We start from the raw sequence: 23,920 nt of genomic DNA on the forward strand, positions 1-23,920 counted from the left end.
CATCAAAGTACAGTGATTGTGGATGATCTTGTCAATGAACTGTTTAAGGTTGGTGTATGTGGGGAGTTCAGTACCCAGGTTCTGGCAACAGTATCATAGATTGCTTCATTGTCCACCCTGAAGGCATAAGTTCAAGTGCCCTGTGCCCAAGTGCAGTATGAATGGTTAAGATAGAATTGTAGTTACATTGAATTCCCAATCCCTATATTTATGCACACCTGCATTTTTGATTTCCTTCACAAGCTAATTGTACAATAATTCAGAGTCTGATTCTTTTTGTACAGCAAAATAATGTTTTGGTCATGTATACTTATTGTGTATCTAAGTTATATTTTAATATATTTAACATCTACTGGTCATCCTGCCATTTAGGGGAGGGGGTGGGGGAGGGTAAGAGGTGAAAAATTGGAACAAGAGGTTTGGCAATTGTTAATGCTGTAAAGTTACCCATGTATATATCCTGTAAATAAAAGGCTATTAAATAATAAAAAAAAAAAAGATAGAATTGTAGTCCTCTTTTACAACTGTGGATACCTAAAGGGCTTGGGTAGGTGGCTTGGACTTCTTGCCATAGTCAAGAGAAAACCTCTGCATTATCAGCAGGGAGTACAACCTGAGCAGGTGCTACTTCCAAAGCTGTGAATTTTCAAGAATCCCTGAAACTGCATTGGCCCAACAGTGGGCCAGTGTGCTCCAATACAAGATCAGTTATCTCCTTCTCAACAGCATAATGGCCCAGGCATAGTTATTAGTAGCATCCTTCTTACCAGAGATCAGCTGCTCAGGAGTAGCTTTTTTTAGATGCTGATTTAAATGTCATCTATCTTAGCCAGCTCCAATTCTATAAAGACTACTTTGTGTGCATGCTTGCCCGATCCTGTCTTATTAAAGAAGGTTTTGAAGAAGTTACCCCTACCCCAAGATTCTGTCACTTGACATGGTACCACTGGGTTGAGTCTTATACTCTAAGCAATATAATTCTCAGCAGGCATTGCTCATCTGCATTCTTGCCTGACTGACATAGATAGTAATACACTCAGGAACTCAGGCTGTTCCACTGTGTAAAGATGGCAAGGGTGATGTTGACTACAATGAATTATGGGTCTCTGCCAACATAGTAAATCCCCTGTGTCTTCTTTCAACTGATTTTACTCTCTACTATTTCACTCTGTTTTGAGATGATACTGTCCATAATTGTCAATTATCCTTTTCCACAAAATTTTACAAACCAAATTATATTCCTACCCAGTGTTGCTTGTGGCGGCCCTCTCTCTTTCTCTCTGTCTCTCTTTAGCAAATAATTTACATTGATTAAATTTCTGAATGTAGTTATTTCATTGCCTTCCTATTCTTTTTCTCATTATTTTTCTTTCCTCTTTGTTTTTACAAAGTGTTCTTGGTCCTGATGAGGCAGTGGTCTGACTGTATACAAACAGCTGACTAGGAATAACTCCCACTTTAGTAACAAGGTTTTTCCTGTCTGTTCAAATAAAATGTTTCATTCTTTGTGGGGTTATTTGGTACTCACCATGTCCAGCACCTGTTAATTTTTCTTTCTAAAAGAAAATGTTCATGATGCAAAGTCCTGTAGCTTCTATATAATGTATAATGTTTTTATTTTCCTGTATATTTTACTACCCCAGCTTCCATCTTTTTTTTTTTTTTGAAGTGTTTATGTGTCAGAGTGAATGTGGATTTGATTTAGAGTATGTGATGGAGTTCCTTGTTCAATTTCTCTATCAATTCAGCCAAGTTGTTGAGTCAACCAAGTGGCAAAATGGATAAAAAGCCTGACGTAGAATCAAGAAGACCTGAGTTCAAATCCAGACTTAGATAATTAGCCATATAACCTCTGACTGCTTCAGTTTCCTCATCTGTAAAATGGCACCCCTATCTCAGGATTATTGTGAGCATAAAATGAGATATTTGCAAACCTTAAAATGTTAAGTAAATATTTTCATTATTTGTTAGTTACAATAGCTAATGTCTGTTATTATTTTCTTGATGGTCTTTTTTCAAATATTTAACATCAGTTTTGAGAAAACTGGTGACCAAGTATCTCTTTTAGTTGCTAATTATATGATAAAATTCCTTCCATTATTTCTCTGTACCTGTGAGTCATCCATGCATTTAATTTCAACTTCCTTCTGTTTTTGTTTATAGCAAGAATGTCAAGATTGAGCTCCACAAAGTTTTTTTAATGCCTCATCATGAAGTGGAGGTAACCCTAGGTCATCAGAAGTAATGTCACCTGAGTACAAGCTCTGGCAGTTTCTACCATGCTAGAAAAGCTTTCAGAACGAGGGAATGAACAATAAAACAAAAATTATTATATGTCATGTTCTAGACTAAGCTCTGGGAGTACAAATACAAGCAAGCAAGGCAATCCCTGCCTTGCAAGAGCTTACATTCTAATGGGAAAATACAAAATATATAGGGGAACTAGTAACAGAGGTGAGGAAGAAACTTTTATGAAGATCACTCTGGCTAAGCGTGGAAAGGCAGATTAGTTGTAGGCTGACCACCTGGTGATGAAATTTTTTAGCCATGGCAACTCATCAAATATGTTTTTAAAATCATCCTTAGACTCTTTGTGCTTTTGCACTGACTGATAGCGACAGTACAATTAGAAAGAAGACAGAGGACACAAAGAATCACATGGTTTTTAGGCTGTCAAGTATGAATATTGTTGGGAGAGATTAATAATGTCAAATCTTGATATTCTTGCAGTAAATATTAAATCTAGCCTACTTTTTAAAAGTCGCCTTACATAATTGAGATAACTGTTTCATAAACAATCCTCTCTGTTCCTTGTAAAATCACATGCTCATGTGTGTTTATTTTTAAATTATTACTCCATTTCTCCTTTATTCAGCTGCCAAATTGATCGTCCTAAAGTGCTGTTCTGACAATGTCATCACTTCCCATTCAACAAAATCTAATTGCTCCTTAATGCCTCCATGCAAATATAAAATTCTCTGTTTGATTTTTAAAGCCCTTTATATTCACTTTCTACCTTTCCACTTCTCTCCTATCTTTTTCCCAATGTCACTTCATGGTCCTATGATAATCTATCTCCCAATTTAGGCATTTTCACTCACTGTCCCCCCATACCTGAGAGATGGTTGTCTTTCTTTCCAGCTTCCTTCAGGTCTCACTGAAGATATCTGTTATCCAAAATTTGCCCCATCCTCCTTAATTTTTAATGCCCTCCCTTTCAGCTTCCTCTGTCTATATTAAGTTTGTACATACTGGTTTGCATATTATTTCCACTGTGAATCACTTGAGAACTTGAACTGTCTTTTCTCTTGCTTTGTATCTGTAGCACATAGCATATTACCTAGCTCAGAGTTGGCACTTAGTAAGAGCTTGTTGACTTATTAATAAATATTCTGAATAATGTTTTTTTTTTTTTAAGTACTAGAGCCAAGACTTTCTCCAGTTTTGTAATTCCAATCTTAAGTGCTTTTGTCACCTGCTTCCCTTCCTTTCCACTTCCTGAAAAGATTGAAACTCGATGTCAGAGAATCAGTACTCACTTAGTTGGCTATCTCCTGTTGTGCAAATGCTGATTCAGGATACATCAAAAATCTCGTTTAGGGTTTCAGAAATCTTATTTTATTTTGCCCAGAATTACATGAGAATAATAATATACTTTTGGATTTTTATTAATCTCGACACAAAATGTTATTTTCTATTGACTCATACATTTTCATTTAGTATTAAAATGAATATCATCCTAAAATTTCTTTAAAACTCAACAGTAAAATGAGATGAATGAGATATAAGTAACAAAAATTGTAATTATAGCTTTTTGTTCTTAAAAATTATCCAGTGCAAAATTCTGTAAGCTCTAAATGAATCTTAATATTAACAGATGTTTTACTTTGCTCCTAGTGAGACTATGAGCAGTATGATAGATCTTAGGTCTGATATGAGCCTTCCCTAAATAATTTCCTGTCTTTATTGAATTCATCATAAACTCTATATTTGTAGATGTTAGATTCTTTATCACTTTACATTTGCCTCTGGTGTGTACTACCTCTGTGGTGTATTAGGCTTTACTTCTTACATTTCTTTACTATGTATGTTATTTTAAAACTGCTTCTACATACCAATCCATATTCTAGAATGTTTCCTGTTGACAATGTCAATCAATGAAGTCAGTTGGCAAGCATTTATTAAGAGCCTACTAAGTGCTAGCCATCATGTTGGGATTCTAAGACAGAAATACAACACAATACACATTTATTAAGTGCCTGTTATATACCAAGCATTGTGATAAACTATAGATTCAAATAGGGAAAAAAAGACAGTCCTGTCCTCAAGGAGTTTATGATACATTGGGGAAGAATATATAGTGTTTGTTTGTTGGGGTTTTTTTTTTTTTTTTAACAAATATAGAAAATGTGTGTGTGTGCCCGAGCACCTATGGGATTTTCAGTTCAAAATGTGCAATGTATTGCTCAGAATAGAAGAGAATAAGTACAGATGTCTAGACCTTTGAGTTCTCTTTTTAGAGTTCATTATTAAGTTCATGGAACTTGATCAAGTGACAGAGTATGGAGACAAATGAGAAGGAAGTTCAGGATAAAACTTTATATATACCTACAATGGGCATGATATGAATGATGGATTTAGTAAGTAAACCAAAGAACTAACAGGTTGAAGGAAAACAAAGATTTTGAAAACACAGAGGAGAGAAGATCGAAAAGGGGACAGTTGTCAACAGTGCCTAATATCACATGGAGGTCAAGAAACTGAAGCTGTCTTTTCTGAACAAGTTTCCTATTTAAACTAGTATATTCTATTATAAAAGGCTTATATAACCTCACAAATAATTTTAATTGCACATCAAAAATTTCTTTATGAATAATCTCTATTTATTGTGACAGCCTCAATTTTTATTTTTTTAATTTATTTTTTGCTTTTCAGGGTTCTTGCCTACACACAGCAGACACAATAGCCAGTCTAGCAACTTAACCCACAGTCGCAGCAGCAGCAAAGGCAGCGTGGAAGAGTTTATGTCTCAAACTAAGCAGAAGGATTTAGCAGGCAGTGTGCGACAGAAGGTGCTTCTACACTATGAGGTATATATGGCTAGGTGTGTCCCAAGAGAACCACCAAGTCCCCAGAGGAGCCCAGTACAGAGTGCAGAAAGCAGTCCTACAGCTGTCAAAAAGGTACTGTCCATGCTTCTTCCTTTTGCTCTTTTTAATTAAGAAACAGGGAGGGAGAGATGTTTAAGTGGGATAAGTAAAGATGAATGTGAATGTGAGTATAAGATACCTTGGGGGCAATTATATTCTCCAGTATACTTAGCTACATCAAGGGCTACCCAAAACAAATGAAAGTTGTCATTCACATGGTTCTAGAACCCTATTTTATCCTCAAGTTCTGCATGCTTTAATTGCAATTTTAAAGTTTTATGGCATTAATATTTCTGTTCCTAGAAAAACATCTTTTTAAAATTTACTTAGAATTGATCGAGTTAAAGGTCATTTATCTAAATGGCAGGCATCTAGCAATAAACTTTATTCATGCTCTTCATTTAGACTGTTGGTTTTTTAAACTTTTTAATATGCCAACTATTTTACTCAGACAAAAGTGGCCCCAGTAGACCCCTGACCACTTGATTTGACTGACCATGGTAAAATCAGCAAGAATTTTTTAAGGATGGATCCACAAATTATCATTCAGTTTTATGAGGAAAAAAAGTCTCATTCCAGCAACCAATTCCCAAAACAGAAACTATTCGATCATAGAAAAAGGCATCAAACACAGTGAATATATACTTTGAATTAAGAGAACCCCAAAAATCCAAACACATTAGAAAACTGTGACAAGTATAAATCAAGCCTCAAAGAAAAAAAATTGATTTGATCATAAGGACTCCAAGAGTGGCTAGAAGAAACGAACGAAGAATTTAAAAATGAGTCACAATTTAAGAGTTCTAGAAGAGAAAAAATTGTGAAGAGAACAGCCTTGAACAGAAGGCTCCTTACCCAAGTAGTAGACTCCCTGAAAAAGAACGGAATAAACATAATTTCCAGAGACAACAAAAAATGTCAAAACAAAGTCAAAGGAATGAAACTATGACTACACACAAATTCTGTGTACCCTATTTCAAGATTTCACAAATGAAAACTTTACAGAGGGCAATGTGCAAATAGAATCTGCTAATCACCTCCTACATAAAACTGAAAACAATGAAATGTGTCATGGGGAAAATCCAGAGCTCCCAAATAAAGGAAGAGATTCTATGAACAACCAGAAAGAAATAGTTCAGTGTCAAGAAGCCACAGTCAGGAATACCTAAGATTTAGCAGATACCTTTATGGGGGGAAAAAATCTTAATATATTCCAAAAAATCAAAAATATAATCAAGGAAGAGAAATCAAATGTATAAAATATCTGGGAGTAGAACTAGCCAGACACACATAGGAATTATATGAATACAGCTACAAAGCACTGTTTATAAAAATAAAGACAAGATTTAAATAATTGGTGAGAGATTAATTGCTCATTGTTGGGAGAGTTGTCAGTGTAATAAAAAAGACAATATTTCCTAAAGTATTTTACACACTTAGTGCCATACCTATTATAAAGCTACTTAAAAGAACTAGACAAAATATAAAATGTTTGAGGAATAAAAAGATCTAGAATATCAAGGTAAGTAATTTTAAAAATACAAATAAAAGGGAAAGTTATACTTTCAGACCTCTAACTATATTGTAAAACAATAGTTATGAAAACTAGTACTGGTTTTTTAAAACAAATTGTTAAATAGGTCAGTGGAATAGTATAAATAAGGGGGTCTCAAATCGAATGGGAAAAAAAAATTACATCTTCGTTTTCATATTCTCAAATTTGGAGATTAAGAATCCCTGTTTCTATCACCATCTTATGCCTTACAGTCAGCTCAAAAATAGATCCATGACCAGAATATTCAATTTCATACATAAAAATCTTTTAAAGAACCAAATCTAATATCCTTCCCAGCTATGATTAGGAAATGAATTCTTTTTTTTTTTTTTTTTTTTTGTTTTAACATTAGGAAAAAAGCATTCATAAGCTTTTAAATTTAATCTGTATTATTAACATTTTTATAAGCCCAGACAATCAACAAAACAATAAATCAGTCCTTAATTTTGTAATTATGCTTAAAAATTGACATTGAAAATTTCACAATGGATTCTTTTCTTTTATTTTTTATTTTATTTTTTTAAATAACTTTTTATTGACAGAACCCATGCCAGGGTAATTTTTTCAACATTATCCTTTGCACTCACTTCTGTTCCGATTTTTCCCCTCTCCCCAAGATGGCAAGCAGTCCTATACATGTTAAATACATTACAGTAGATCTTGGATACAATATATGTGTGCAGAACCAAACAGTTTTCTTTTGCTCAGGGAGAATTGGATTTAGAAGGTATAAATAACCTGGGAAGAAGAACAAAAATACAAGCAGTTTACATTCTAGGAAATGAATTCTTAAAATAATAACATTTGTATGGTGCTTTAAGATTTTTAAAGTACTTTACATGTATTGTTTCATTCAGTCCTCACAAACTTGAAAGATAGGTGCTGCTATTATACTCGTTTTACAGATGAGAAAACTGAGACACAGAGAAATTGACTTGCCCAGGATCATATAGCTAAATGTGTGAAGTAGGATTTGAACTCGGGTCTTCCTAAGTCCTGCTTCCATCCATTGTGCCATGAAGGACAAATTTAATTATATGACATGAAAAACTTTTGCTTGAACAAAATTAATGCCACTGGAATAAGGAGAATCTGTCGATTAAGAAAAATCTTTGTACCAAATATCACTAATAAAAGTCTTGTATTTAAAGATCTCTCTTTCTCTCTCTCCCTTCCTCTTCCCCCATAGCTCTTTTCCTTCTCTCTCTCCTCCTTTCTTTCTTTCTATCTCCCTTCTTTCCACAACCCTCTCAAGAATCTCCTGCTCTCTTTCCCCATACATATATGGCATATATGTATCTATATTTGTATATGTACACACCTAACACATATATAAAACCAAAAGCTATTCCTCAAGTGAACAAAGGATATAAGTAAACAATTCTCACAATAATTGGACTACTAACAACTACATGAATGAATTATTCAAGTTATTAATAATAAAATGAAAATTAAGGCAGATTTAAATTAAAATTAAAACAGGTGTCATTTCATACTGAGTATCAAAGTTACAAAAGATTGGAACAGTCAATATTAGAAAGGTTGGGAAAAGTTAGACACCCTAATATAAGTGAAAAATCTGAGCAGTCTGGAAAGCAGCTTGAAATTATGCCAAGAAAATGACTAAAATGCCATGTCCTTTGACCTAGAGATTCTTCTCGTAACCATATATCTCATAAAGTCAGTGACCAAAAAAATAGGGAGAAAAAAAAAAAGATTCCTGTACAACAATACTTTTATAGCAGCTCTTTATGTAGAACTAAAAAAAAAATAAGCTAGAAACAAAGTAGATACCTGGGGATTAGGGAATTGATAAACAAATTGTGATCCATTAACATTAAAGGCTGTGTTATAAGAGATACTGAAAAGTATGGGGAGGTTTATATGAATGAAGTAAAAGAAAGTAATAAGAATCAGAAAAAAAATATATGTATGTTATATTTTAAATTTTTCTGTATTATATATCTGTGCATGATTGTTGTGTGTACAATTATAAATGAATATGTACAAAATACACATACGTACATACCAGCAATGTAAAGAAGGGGAAAAAAATAAAGCAATAACTGAATGCTATGAGATTTTAAGGACCAAGCTTGGCTTGAAAGGAGAATTATGAAAAAATACCTCCTCCCATTTTGCAAATGATAGTGGTTACAAAATAGAAGAGTTAACCAATGGAACATACACGATCCAGAAGCAAACCGAATTGTAATATAGTGTTTGATAAATCTTAGAACACCAACTACTAGGATAAATACTATTTAAAAAATAAAAACTGGAAAAACTAGAAAGTAGTCTGGTTAAAATAAGGCTTAGACCAACATCTCACACCACATAGCACAATAATCTCCAAATAAGTACATGATCTTGATATAAAAGATCATATTCTTTAAAAAGATGTAGGTAGCAAGGAGAATTTACAACTATGAAATGAGCAGGACCAGGAGATCATTATATACTTCAACAACAATATTATATGATGACCAGTTCTGATGGACCTGGCCATCCTCAGCAACGAGATCAACCAAATCATTTCCAATGGAGCAGTAATGAACTGAACCAGCTACGCCCAGAGAAAGAACTCTGGGAGATGACTAAAAACCATTACATTGAATTCCCAATCCCTATATTTATGCCCACCTGCATTTTTTATTTCCTTCACAAGCTAATTGTACAATATTTCAAAGTCTGATTCTTTTTGTACAGCAAAATAACGTTTTGGTCATGTATACTTATTGTGTATCTAATTTATATTTTAATGTATTTAACATCTACTGGTCATCCTACCATCTAGGGGAAGGGGTGGAGGGGTAAGAGGTGAAAAATTGGAACAAGAGGTTTGGCAATTGTTAATGCTGTAAAGTTACCCATGCATATAACCTGTAAATAAAAAGCTATTAAATTAAAAAAAAAGAGAATTTACAACTATAAGGAGAAGAGGAATCTTTGACCAAAATACTGAGATGATCTCAGTAAATGAACAGGAAATTTGATAGATAAAATTGAAAAGTTTTTGCATATAAGAAATATAGTTAGAGTGAATAAGTTAACTGAGAAATAATCTTTGCAACAATTTTATCTGATAAATATTTGATATATAAGCTAAATACCTCCTTCCATTTTGCAAATGGTAATGGTTACAAAATAGAAGAGTTAATCAATGGAACATACACAATCCAGAAATAAACTGAATTGTAACATAGTGTTTGATAAATCCAAGAACACTAACTACTAGGATAAATACTATTTAAAAAATAAAAACTGGAAAAACTAGAAAGCAGTCTGGTTGAAATAAGGCTTAGACCAACATCTCACACCACATAGCACAATAATCTCCAAATAAGTACATGGTCTTGATAGAAAAGGTCATATTCTTTAAAAAAAGATATAGGTAGCAAGGAGAATTTACAACTATAAGAAGAGGAATCTTTGACCAAAATACTGAGATGATCTCAGTAAATGAACAGGAAATTTGACACATAAAATTGAAAAGTTCTTGCATATAAGAAATATAGTTAGAGTGAATAAGTTAACTGAGAAATAATCTTTGCAACAATTTTATCTGATAAATATCTGATATATAAGCTATTTAAGGAATTAATAAAAATATTTAAGACCAATTCATAGAGGTATGAATTGGTTCAACCATTCTAGGAAAAAGTCTGCAACTGCCTATCTGGAAAGGAACTCAATATTACATGTCCTTTGATCCAGATCCCAATTACTAGTCATATACCTCCAAAGAGATTAAAGAGGAAAGAGACTCATAAAATATTTAGAACAATACTTTTTTTATTATAGTGAAGACCTGGAAATAAAATGAACATCCATTGAAAAGTAGTTGAATGAAGTATGGTGTACAAACATAATGGAATATTATGTGCCATGAGAAATGAAGAAAAAGATAGATTTTAAAAAACCTAGCATGACTTGTTTGGATCACATGAGCTAAATTAGAACTATTTATACTATGACAACAATACTGTAAAGGAAACAGTTTTGAATGATTTAACTCATCAAATCCAGTGCCTAACCACAATTCTGTGAGACTGATGATGAAGCATGCCTCCCACTTCTTGTCAGAGGGATGATGGATGGATCACAAAAGCAGAATGAAACTTAGATTTGTCTGGCCAAGCTCTAACCAGCTTGGTTACTTCCTTGCTTTGGGCCTCAGCTGCCTTCTATAAATTGAAAAGAATTAGATTAGATGATCTCAGATGTCCCTTCCAGCTCTAATATTTTGTTTCTGATTTACAAATTACTTCAGCTTTCATACTTTAGTTCAAGAAAATGGTTTGATTCTTTCAGCCTATTACATCAGATAGCATAGCATGGCTCATTGGACATAATAATGAATTTGAAGAGGAGATAAGTTCACTCTAGTACTGTCAAGTCATGTAATTTCTTTTTACCTGTTTCCTTCTCTGTAAAATGAAAGGGTTGTGTTATGCAATTCTAAAGTCCCTTTCAGTCTGAATCTGTAATCCTGTGAATTCTTTGTACTTAGAGGCCTTGTGCTTATGTGACTCTGTGCCATGAACACTTTAGGGAGCTTCTATTCTTTTCTTCAAGGATTAATAATTGGAGACAATATTAATGCAGACACAGACCTTTGTTGTAGTTTTTATGGCCACTAATAGAAATAATCAGCCACTGTCCTCAAAGAGAATTCTCCTAGGATGATACATTAGGTATCCATAAATAGAAGAGGTGATCATGAGTGATGGATATAAGAGGGAAATTGAGACAGACTTCCATTAATTCTTGGGAAAGAAAAGAACATTTTGAATTGGAAATATCAGAGCAGGCTTCACAGAGAAGGTGATGCTTTATCTGAGTCTTAAAAAAAAGACATCTCTGGAAAGGATAAGATGAAAAAGAAGTGCTAGTGACTTATAGTAGATAAAGGGACTCTGGATAAATAAGCAAAGACTGAACAGATGTCTAAGTATAGGGTCTGTTTGTGCATGAATAGGGGAAAGTACATTGTATTAGAGGAAAGAGGAATTTGGGAAGTATCTATATTTTTGCAAAATTAATTTGCCGGAGAATAATGATCCTAATATGAGAGTTAAGAGATTCTTGAAGGTGAGATTTGAGAACTTGCTTGAATTAATGAAAAGATCACTGAGAAAAAAAAGGAAAAGGGTGTGGTACAAGGATATCCTGAGTCTGTGCCAGTAGATGTGATCTCAATTGATGCTTAAAACAATGCTGTAAAGTAGGAGTTCTTATGATACCTATTTTATGGTTGAAGAAACTGAAGTAGAGAGGCAAATCCTCTATGCCTCCTAGCTTCCTCTAAGAACACACAAGTGTTCCTTTTCATCTTATTGGTTAAGAAAGAAAAAAAAAAAAAACAAAGATGAAAATACTATGCTTTGATCCACATTCAGTCTCCATAGTTCTCTCTCTGGATATGACTGCCATTTTCTGTCCAAAAACTATTGAAATTATCTTGGATCATTATTTCTAAGAGAAGCTAAGTCTGTCATAGATGATCATCACACAGAATTGCTGTTTCTGTATAAATGTTTTCCTGGTTCTGCTCACTTCATTCAGCATGACTTCATATAAATTTTCCTTGAAATTAGCCTGCTCATCATTTTTTAATAAAACAATAGTATTCCATTACATTCAAATACCACAACTCAATCAGCCATTCCCCAACTGATGAATATTCACTCAATTTCCAACCTATGGTGGTGTTTTTTTAATGTCAGTTACTTCTCTACCTTCCTTCAAAACTTAGCTCAAGCATCATCTTTTGTAAGACACCTCTCCTAGGTCCCCCAGAAGTCAGCATCTTCTCCTCTAAAGTAATCTTGTTTGTACTTTGGAGGGATATTGTACGTACTCTATCCATATAGGTACATATCCATGTTGTTTCCCTTTTTGGAATGTACATTTCTTTAGGGCAGAGACCAATTCATTCTTATATCTGTATCACTAACATTTAGAGATGCTGTATCTAGCATAGTGTCTTATAAGTAGGAGTTAAATTAAATGGTAATTGCTTGCTTGATCATAATGCAAAAACATAAGCATGACTGATCTGCACAGTGTTTCCTAACTCTGTATCAGCTGTAGTGTAGCAAAAGCCAGAAAAAGCTGCATCAAAATGTCATTTCAGTCCTGCCCACAGGAACCAAGAGATTTAAAAGAACTGGATAAATAAATGAGAAAAAAGATTTCTTGTTCATTGCATATACATTATATTCCCCCCCCCCCCACTCCCTCCAAAAAAACCCTCTTCAAATGGCCTTTAAAGTGATTTAAAAGCTAGATGGCAGATTCAATAGAGTACCAACCCTGAAGTCAGGAGGACCTGAGTTCAAATCTGGCCTCAGACACCACAAGAAGTCCCAATTGCTGCATCAAAAATAAACAAACAAACAAATAAATAAAGTAAGTTAAATTCAGCTTAGTGGTACAAAAGTGATTTTTATTAACAAAACATAAGACACAGAAATGGTGAGTTTCTAAAAACAGTTTTTTTTAAAAGTGATTAAAAAAAGGTATTCTGATATCATTCCCAGTTTATGACTTAGAAATTTTTTAGCATGTAAACAAGGTAGTTAGATGTTGTTTTATATTCATACCTGTATGCTTTGCATACTCTGTAGATGTCCTTGCCATAAAGGATAAACAGTGGTACTGTTTCATGTACCTGATTCCAAATTTGTAGCTGATAAGGGATGCCTGGTTTTTCCCACTACCATCACTTTTCACTTTTATGATAAAAAATAGATTAAATGTCCCACTAGTCCCTAAAATATTTAAAAATTTATGCAGTCTAATAAAAATTCTGAGAATAGTATTTAATGTTTTAAAAAAGTTAATCACATTAAAAACATTGCTGTGCTTGTAAATATATCATCAGCTTTGACATAAATGTTGAGACCTGCTTCTTCATTTGTCATCATCATATTTTTGGGGGGAAATGACTGGGACAAAAAAAAAAAACAAAAAGATGGGGAAGGGATCTGTTGACCTGTGGGAGTCAGTGATTTGTGAGTGGTGGGAGATTATTCCATTTTTAAAAAAATCCCCTTTTTTAAGTGAGGAGAAGGAGCATGGCAGTATTAACTGAAGGATTTAATCACTTGGTGTCCATTGATTGATGTAGTTTGCCTTTTGTTCTGAAAACAGGCAAGAGTGTAGTCAGACCAGTACTTCGAGAAGAATGAAAACTAAGTGTGTTGGGAATCAGAAAAACTTAAGTGCTACTTGTTAGCTTTGGCAAGGGACTTGCTTTCTCTGGGCTGCAGTTTCACTATCTGTGAAGGAACTTCTCTTCTAATTTTAGTTTCCTTGATCTTAATAAGATCTCTAAGTTGAATTTATTTAGAGGATTACATGACATAGAATGAAAGTAAACATAATGGCAACTAGGTGACACGGTGGAGAGAGCGTTGATTCTAGAGTTAGCAAGGCCTGAATTCAAAATTGACCCCAGACATTAACTGTAAGACCCTGAATAAGTCACTTCACTGTGTGCTTCAGTTTCCCCATCTGTAAAATGAGTTGGAGAAGGAAATGGCAAACCATTGCAGTATCTTTGCCAAGAAAACTCTAAATGGCATCACGAGGAGTCTGATATGACTAAAATGACCCATCAGCAAACATAAATTGGACCAAACATGCAAAAAAATTAAGCAGTCTGCTAAAATCTGAAAGAATACAAGAAGAAAGATGATCCAGATTTTCCAGCTCTTGAGCCACCTAACAAACTGTTAAGTGATCTCACTCTACAAAGCAGTAGCTAATATTATAAATAATTGTGCAGAGCAATGTATTAAGTTCTGACAGGGAAGACCTTGGACCTTATAAAATAGGTAACAGTGGTGTGAGTTCTCATCTGGAACACACAGGACATAGAGCGGATCTACCTCTTGATGATGAAGTCATAATGTATATACTTATTATAGATTGCAGGTGAAGAAAGAATAGGCCTATATATAATAGCTTGCAACTAATAGGGAGGGCAGGCACAACCAGCAGATTCATTCATTATGGATCTCTTTAACCTGCTATACCCAAGACCCATTGTCTGTGCATCAAACAACCTAAAGTCCCTGAACACTGGAAAATGCACTCCACCCTAGGAAGCCAGACTTAAACCCATTTTATTAGCTTAGGCAGAAGCTCTTATTTAACTTCATTGAGCAGAGAAGGGTAATCAGATATAAATCTAATTATTTCTCACTTCACATGAACTAGGATGGGGTTTGTCTTTAGTTTTGTGAGAACAAGGGTCCTGGGAGATAATGGGGATGGAAGTTCCATAGACAGGAAGAGATACATGTGGCCCTTTTTTAAATTCAGAGAGGCTTCTTTTTCCTAGAAAAGATGGAATTTTCAGAGATGCTGAGACAACTTGTTTTATAAAGAGTAAGCTAGAATACAAGAATTAGCTATTCAGAGAATCAGAAAAGTAAGAAATTCATTCTTATGCCTGAGCAGCTTAGAGCAAAAGAAAAAGAGGTTAAGATTTCTAATTTTTTTTTTTTTAATTCTGGGCATTTGGTCTAGAAACTCTTAAGTACAAAATAATAGGAAACTTCAAAGGAAGTGGATTGGTTAACTAATAAAAGCAAGAGATAACAGATGTTCCCAGTACTTGTATTGCTACCCACAGAATGTTGAAAGACCTAAAGAAAAGCTCCCAATGTATTGGACAGATTCTCTATAGAGACATGATGGAAAAGTGTGGACAAGAGCCACATAAAATGAGAATCCATGGATGGAATGTGCTATACTGATGGAGAGAGAAATGCCATAGCTAGCTAGAAAATGCCAAAGCAGATCTAGAGGGAAAAAAAACAGACCATAAGAAAAAACTGCTATAATCTTTCATCAATAACTGATTAGTAGGGAGGTATAGGAATATATATATATATATATATAGAAAGAGAGAGAGGTATTTCTATTTTCCCCATATGATGTTGTACTTGTCATTCATAACAAAGATGGGCTAATATTATGATCTCTGAAAGTAGTTGACTGCCTATAGAGTGGAAGCTTATGCCCTGTTCTACAATAGACATCTAACTGGTTTTGACCTTGTATCTTTTGCCAGTTGACACCAGAGACCCAGCCTCAAGAAGAAGAAGAACAGGAAGCCTGGGTCAATGCCTTGCTCGGAAGAATATTTTGGGACTTTCTAGGAGAGAAATATTGGTCTCACTTAGTGTCAAAGAAAATCCAAATGAAACTCAGTAAAATAAAGGTATTGTTTTCATGCAGAGTAATATTCTCTATAGTTCAATTTTAGTTTGCGAAGATTTCCATCCTCCCAATACAAAACTTTTGTACTATAATCGCCTAAATGATCAAAGCCAAAAGGTTAATAATGCTAGTCCCATACCATAGGTTAAAGGTAATTATGATTAGAGTCTTGCAAGAAGGATAGCATGTAGTCAGGTTCAGCTCTGCCTCACTCTCCTGTACAGTGAGGAACCTAATCAGCACTATTGATGCAGTGTCTTATAATGAAAAAAGGATCCATCCTATTTCAGTACTACCTCTGCCACTACCAAAGTGAAGGACAGGTCAGTTCCTGTTCTTCAAAGGCAGCAAGATGTGATGGAAGGCATTTACTGAATTTGAATTCTGGAAAAACCCAGGTTCAAATCCCATTTCAAGGTACTTTTACTTTGTGTCCCCTGGAAAGTCATTGAACCTCTTTAAAGCTCCCTTTCCTCATCTATAAAAGGATGATGATACATACTGTGTCTGCATCATGTGGTGGCTCTGAAGGTCAGATAGGGCAATATATAGAAAGTGTTTTACAAAGTTTCAAGTGTTGTTATCAATGACAACTATCATTTTTAAGTCCCTTCCCTGGTTTCATTTTATCTGTGTCTGTAAAATGAGAGGTTTGTATTAGATGATCTCTGAGGTCCTTTCTAGCTCTGACAGCGATAAAGGATGATAAATACTTGTGGAAGTATCTGTTCTGTACTTTTAGTCTTACTCATCCTTCCAAAGAGTGATTCTCTTATCTTTTTAACAGTTTTTTTTCCCCCTATGGGCAGACAGCGCTTAATTATCCTCTCTAGTTGAGGAGAGTAATAACATAGAGAATCCAACACATGTTTGGCTTTAGAAAAATTCTGTGTTTACCACAGGTTAATTTAGCTTACATAATTCCTTTTTGGCGGGGACGGGGAGAGAGAGCTAATGTTGAGATTCTCCTTTTCTGCCTCCTCATGACATGGGAGGATACCCAGGATTCTCAGAGACTGTACTAGTCAGCCACAAGAGCTGGAAAATTCAAACAAGCTGGAAAAGGCAGCAGTACTTAGAGGGGAAGAAAGGAGGGAGGACTACACCTGAGACCTGGTTTTTTCAGTGGCAAAAGTAATGCTTTCTACTAATGTAGATTGGAACTTTTGCAACTCAGAGTAGTAGCAATGGTAGCAATATTAGCATTTATGCAGCTTTTTAAGAATTACAAAGCACTTTACATATATTATCTCATTTATTCTCACAACAGCCCTGGGAAGAAGGTGCTATTATTATCCTCATTTTACAGATAAGCAAGCTGAGACAAATAGGTCTCAGAGTCACATGGCTAAGGCAGAAATTACACGCTATATTAACAATATCCATTGTGCCACTTGATGACTTTAGTTTTGAAGAGTTGTCCATCCCATTGGACAAGTAAGGAAATGGAAGCCTTAAGAAATTATAGTAGCCATGGTAGTGATATTAGGTAACAACCCTGTCATTGAAAATTTGTCTTGTGGGCAAATGTGCCCTGAATCTTCTTCACTCCTACCATTCCTAATCCATAAGTTCATGGGGAGCTTGATTCCTCCTTATCTTAGCAAATATAGGAAAATAATGGTTAAGTTTTCTAATTTGTCACCTTCCTTTATCCACTTCCTTCCTAGCTCCCATACTTTATGAATGAGCTAACATTGACGGAACTTGACATGGGAGTAGCTGTGCCAAAAATCCTTCAGGCCTTCAAACCATACATTGATCACCAAGGTAATTTTCATTTGAATGTAAGAAGTGAGGGATGTCTGTACTGGCTGCAGGATTTCTGCATAAACATCAGATTGCATTTTAAGGAAGTAAGATTTCACTTTTTGAAAGAAACATGTAGGTATGTTCTTAACTATTTAATTATTTTTGATATTAAGACAAAATTCACCTTTACAAACATCCAAGCCCTCTTAAGTTAGAGAAAGATCTTCAGGTATCTGATTTGTAGAATATAGCAGTTATGGTATTTCCATCATTCTTGGGGAAAGAAAGAGAGGGTGGGAGCTAGATGGTAATAGAAAGCATTTTTGATAATAATGACAGATTAATAATGGGAAGTAGCATAGCATAATGCTCAATAAAGTCCCAAAGTCAGGAACCCCTGTGTCCACATCTGGCCTCTGACATATTCAAGTTGTGTAACTGGGAACACGTTGCTTAGATTCCCACTGGTATCAGGGAACTCTGTTGTTTAAATTTTTTTTGCATAATGTTAACAGTATTTATATTTTGAGACAGCCATGTGAACATTTTTCAGAATTTAGCTGAATCTAGTACAGTAAAACTTAATCCATATACAGTGTTTGTTTTTTCCTCCCTGCTTGAGGCTCTTTATTTATAATGCCTCCAAAGACACATTAGGAGCTAGATGTGTTTTGGCATGGTTATTATTTCATTTGTAAGCTACCTAACATTTTAAAATAATATATGCAGTTCTTCAAAATATCAATTCATTTTATTTTTGTGATTTTTTTTCCCCCAAAGATGTTGAGAAGCTGTATTATAACAAAAACATGTTTATCCATATGAGTAAAAAGTGAATCTAGAAAAGAAGCATGTTCAGTTTATCCAAAAGTAGCCTTTTAAGCAGTAGTGGCATTATATATGTATTCAAGGAAATTGTTATCTTCCACATCTGACTTCACAATTTTTGCATCATTTTTTAAAAATCAACATAGCTAATTAATTTGTAGTATTTATGTATATTGTTATTTCTCAAAATTTAAATAAACATATTAAAACATGCATTATATAGAACTTAATCCTATATAATGCTTATCCTAAAAAAAGTTTGTTTTGAAATACCCCCCCCCAAAAAAAAAAAAAAAAAAAAAAAAAAAAAACTTGGAGACTATCTGGGGTATCATACTTAACTTTTAATGGGCTAAGAATCTGGTTGTTTGGAAGCAGTCTACAGATAAATATCAGTTCTGTCAATTAGGAGATCTGTCTATTCTCACTGGGTTAAACAATCATGGATCCAAATGAATTAAGAGATTCACATACATAATGAATGCTTTTCCAGTCATCACCCAACCTGGGGATTCCAAGTGAGAAAATTCCTTCCACCTACCACCTGTTCTTTTGAAGGGTTAGCTATCCTGAAAAGGATTACATGATTTGCCCAGAGCTCCACAGCCAATATGTATCAGTCAGGTGGGAGCCCAAAGCTTCCAGAATTGAGGCAAACTCTGAATGATTAAAAAAAGACCCACATCTGTTAGTGAACCAGTGTTTTGATCTTGAGGCTAAAATAATGCAAAAAGCATGGGAAAATACACATTAAACATATGCTTCAAATTTTTCAGAAGTGATTTTTTTTTTAGTGAATGTTCTCTTTATATATCTAAATCCTCTGTGTTGCCTTAAAAAAAAAAAAAAAGAAAAAAAACCACTTCCACAAGTTATGATTTCAGATTAAATTGTTGAATTGGATTAGATATTGACAAATTAATACAAGTTGTTTCTGGTAGATTTGTACTGTAATGCAGATTACATTATTATAGGAGTTTTTCACTTTATATAGGTGTATGTGTTTATTTCCATAAATAGAAAGAAAAATAAACTCGTTTTCTTTCCTTTCTCTGATATGATCTAGTCCTTCAAGGATTGCCTTCTCTGTTTTAGCTAGAGCCAAATTATTAATTGATCATCAACCTTCTGAGTTTGTGACCAGCAGAGGGACACACTCTTAAAGTAACTAATGATTTTTAAAGCGAGTATTCTTTAAAAATGAAGTATGTTACAGATCCTTAGAGGTCCTTCTAAAACTGTGTGCATCTTTTTTATTAGTAGCATTTTCTAGTGGGGAGAGGACCAGAAAAGGGGGAACTATTCTTTGGAAAGATCCTGTAATAGCCAGCCTTTGCACAGTGCTTTAAAGTTTGCAAAGCACTTTAAGTCATTTGATCCTCACGATAAGCCTGTGAAGTAAATAGCATCCCCATTTTACACTTGAAGAACCTGAGATCCAGAAGAACTAATTGATTTGACCACTGTCACATGCATAATTATGTCTGAGGCAAGATTTGAATTCAGTTTTTCCTGACATCAAGACCAACAATCACTCTACAAGCCACTTTGCTTCCCCTCTGAATTCTTATTGAACATATAGCATGTAAAAATTGTCCTGTTGGAAATGGAATGATAGTCACCATTTATAATTTGCAGATTTTACATTATTTCTTGATATGAATCTTTGAAGAAATTAATTCTTCTTTAGAGAACTATTGGAACTAACTTTGAAAGTGTAGCTTGACTCAAAGGGAGTTATTACTTCAGATAAATAAGACTTTACTTGGTCCTAGAAGAGACAAATTTCTAGGGATCCAGTTCATTTCTGTATCTGCTTGCTTATTGGTTTTTGTTGTTGTTGTTGTTGTTGTTGTTGTTGTTTTGTTTTTGTTTGTTTGTTTGTTTTTGATAAATTGCTCTAGAAAGATTAGAAGATTAGATTTGGTTTTAGTTTACATTGGAATGTTTGACCAAAGGTAGAAGTACCCTCTCTGATTCCTCTGTGTATATATTTAGTTTGATGGAGGAAATAGGCGCATCCAAAGCTCCTGCATGGCTGATGAGAGACAGGTTTTAGGAACTGAAATTCTGGGGGAAGCCACAATGTTGGAAGAAAAATACAGGAATTGGGATGAAAAAGAATATTGATACAGGGAAGGTAGAAATTGCCTTGAAGTATGACAGCAACAAAGATCTGAACAAGACTGAGAGAATAAGCATTTGAGGCACTGTGAGAGTCAGAAAGTTGCAATGGCTCCTCATGCCATGTGGGGTACAGAGAGTACATTATCTCTTTTTCTTGTGGAATGAAAGCAGTCAGTCACCCTTGAAAATTGTGCCAAGTGATCTTGGTCTTTTAAGAAGGAAGCTAGGTTTTAGTCAAGTGAAAGGTAGATAAGAGAAAACAAGTCTAAGATGAGGAGCAGTTGGTTCTGTGGTATAATGGAAAGGGGTTTGGATGTAGGGGCAGAAGACCTAAGTCAAGTCACTTTCTTTGATGACCTTAAGCAGGTCATCTAAACTCTGAATCTTAACTAGAAAAGAGGGTTGGGCTTTTAAGGTCCCCTCCAGCTCTCAATCTGTGATGTCTTAATAACAGTAGAGAAGGGAGAAGGGAAATAGTAGGAGACAGAGACACGGGAAGGCCCATGCTTGATTTACTTTGGGGATTGGCAATAGCAAGAATGTGTCTTAGAATTTGATTCACCACCCCAGAGATTCTGCTAAAAAGTTATTAGAAATAATCCACAACTTTAGCAAAGTTGCTGGTTATAAAATAAACCCACATAAGTCATCAGCATTCTTATATATCACTAACAAAATCCAACAGTCAGAGTTACAAAGAGAAATTCCATTTAAAGTAACTACTGATAATATAAAATATTTAGGAATCTATCTGCCAAGGGAAAATCAGAAACTTTATGAGCAAAATTACAGACCACTTTTCACACAAATTAAGTCTGATCTAACCAATTGGAAAAATATTAAATGCTCTTGGATAGGGCGAGCAAATATAATAAAGATGACAATATTACCTAAACTAATCTATTTATTTAGCGCTATACCAATCATACTCCCAAAAAACTATTTTAATGACCTAGAAAAAATAACAACAAAGTTCATTTGGAAAAACAAAAGGTCAAGAATTGCAAGGGAATTAATGAAAAAAAAATCAAATGAAGATGGCTTAGCTGTACCAGATCTAGAATTATATTATAGAGCAGCAGTTACCAAAACTATTTGGTATTGGCTAAGGAATAGATTAGTTGATCAGTGGAATAGATTAGGTTCAAGGGATAAAACAGTCAACAAATATAGCAACCTAGTCTTTGACAAACCCAAAGATCCCAGCTTTTGGGATAAGAACTTACTGTTTGATAAAAATTGCTGGGAAAATTGGAAACTAATATGGCAGAAACTAGGCATTGATCCATACTTAACACCGTACACCAAGATAAGGTCAAAATGGGTTCATGACCTAGGCATAAAGAATGAAATTATTAATAAATTAGAGGAACATAGGATAGTTTACCTCTCAGACCTGTGGAAGGGGAAGGTCTTTATGACCAAAGCAGAACTAGAGATCATTACTGATCACAAAATAGAAAATTTCGATTATACCAAACTGAAAAGTTTTTGTACAAACAAAACTAATGCAGACAAGATTAGAAGGGAAGCAATAAACTGGGAAAATATTTTTACAGTCAAAGGTTCTGATAAAGGCCTCATTTCCAAAATATATAGAGAATTAACTCTAATTTATAAAAAATCAAGCCATTCTCCAATTGAAAAATGGTCAAAGGATATGAACAGACAATTCTCAGATGAAGAAATTGAAACTATTTCTAGTCATATGAAAAGATGCTCCAAGTCATTATTAATCAGAGAAATGCAAATTAAGACAACTCTAAGATACCACTACACACCTGTCAGATTGGCTAAGATGACAGGAAAAAATAATGATGATTGTTGGAGGGGATGCGGGAAAACTGGGACATTGATGCATTGTTGGTGGAGTTGTGAACGAATCCAACCATTTTGGAGAGTAGTTTGGAACTATGCTCAAAAAGTTATCAAACTGTGCATACCCTTTGATCCAGCAGTGTTACTACTGGGATTATATCCCAAAGAGATTATAAAGAAGGGAAAGGGACCTGTATGTGCACGAATGTTTGTGGCAGCCCTTTTTGTAGTGGCTAGAAACTGGAAACTGAATGGATGTCCATCAGTTGGAGAATGGCTGAATAAATTGTGGTATATGAATATTATGGAATATTACTGTTCTGTAAGAAATGACCAACAGGATGATTTCAGAAAGGCCTGGAGAGACTTACACGAACTGATGCTGAGTGAAATGAGCAGGACCAGGAGATCATTATATACTTCAACAACAATACTATATGATGACCAGTTCTGATGGACCAGGCCATCCTCAGCAACGAGATCAACCAAATCATTTCTAATGGAGCAGTAATGAACTGAACTAGCTATGCCCAGAAAAAGAACTCTGGGAGATGACTAAAAACCATTACATTGAATTCCCAATCCCTATATTTATGCACACCTGCATTTTTGATTTCCTTCACAAGCTAATTGTACAATATTTCAGAGTCTGATTCTTTTTGTACAGCAAAATAACGTTTTGGTCATGTATACTTATTGTGTATCTAATTTATATTTTAATATATTTAACATCTACTGGTCATCCTGCCATCTAGGGGAGGGGGTGGGGGGGTAAGAGGTGAAAAATTGGAACAAGAGGTTTGGCAATTGTTAATGCTGTAAAGTTACCCATGTATATATCCTGTAAATAAAAGGCTATTAAATTTTAAAAAAAATAGAATTTGATTCACCAAATCCATACATTCTGGAGAGCAATCTGGAGTTATGCCCAAAAAGTTATCAAACTGTGCATACCCTTTGATCCAGCATTGCTACTACTGGGCTTACCCCAAAGAGATACTAAAGAAGGGAAAGGGACCTGTATGTGCACGAATGTTTGTGGCAGCCCTTTTTGTAGTGGCTAGAAACTGGAAACTGAATGGATGTCCATCAGTTGGAGAATGGCTGAATAAATTGTGGTATATGAATATTATGGAATATTACTGTTCTGTTGATGGAAGTAGATTTCTTTGACAAAGAGATCTAACTCAGTTTCAATTGATCAAGGATGGACAGAAGCAGCTACACCCAAAGAAAGAACACTGGGAAATGAATGTAAACTGTTTGCATTTTTGCTTTTCTTCCCAGGTTATTTCTACCTTCTGAATCCAATTCTCCTTGTGCAACATAAGAACTGTTCGGTTCTGCACACATATATTATATCTAGGATATACTATAATATATTCAATATGTATAGGACTGCTTGCCATCTGGGGGAGGGGGTGGAGGGAGAGAGGGGAAAAATCGGAATGCA

At 34.6% G+C, this 23,920-nt stretch overlaps 1 protein-coding gene across 5 annotated transcripts in view; it reads left to right on the top strand.

The window, feature by feature from the left end:
- Positions 1-23,920, top strand: part of TEX2 (testis expressed 2) — a 140,654-nt gene that overhangs the window by 92,876 nt on the left and 23,858 nt on the right. For all 5 annotated transcript variants that reach the window (XM_031965876.1, XM_031965875.1, XM_031965878.1 and 2 more), the window contains 3 exons: positions 4,936-5,183; positions 15,794-15,943; positions 17,613-17,712. In XM_031965876.1, the coding sequence (XP_031821736.1) occupies positions 4,936-5,183; positions 15,794-15,943; positions 17,613-17,712 (498 nt within the window). The remainder of the gene's footprint in view (positions 1-4,935; positions 5,184-15,793; positions 15,944-17,612; positions 17,713-23,920) is intronic.

This window comes from Sarcophilus harrisii, chromosome 4 (genome assembly GCF_902635505.1).
Source record: "Sarcophilus harrisii chromosome 4, mSarHar1.11, whole genome shotgun sequence".
In the NCBI taxonomy this organism is placed as follows: Eukaryota; Metazoa; Chordata; class Mammalia; order Dasyuromorphia; family Dasyuridae; genus Sarcophilus; species Sarcophilus harrisii.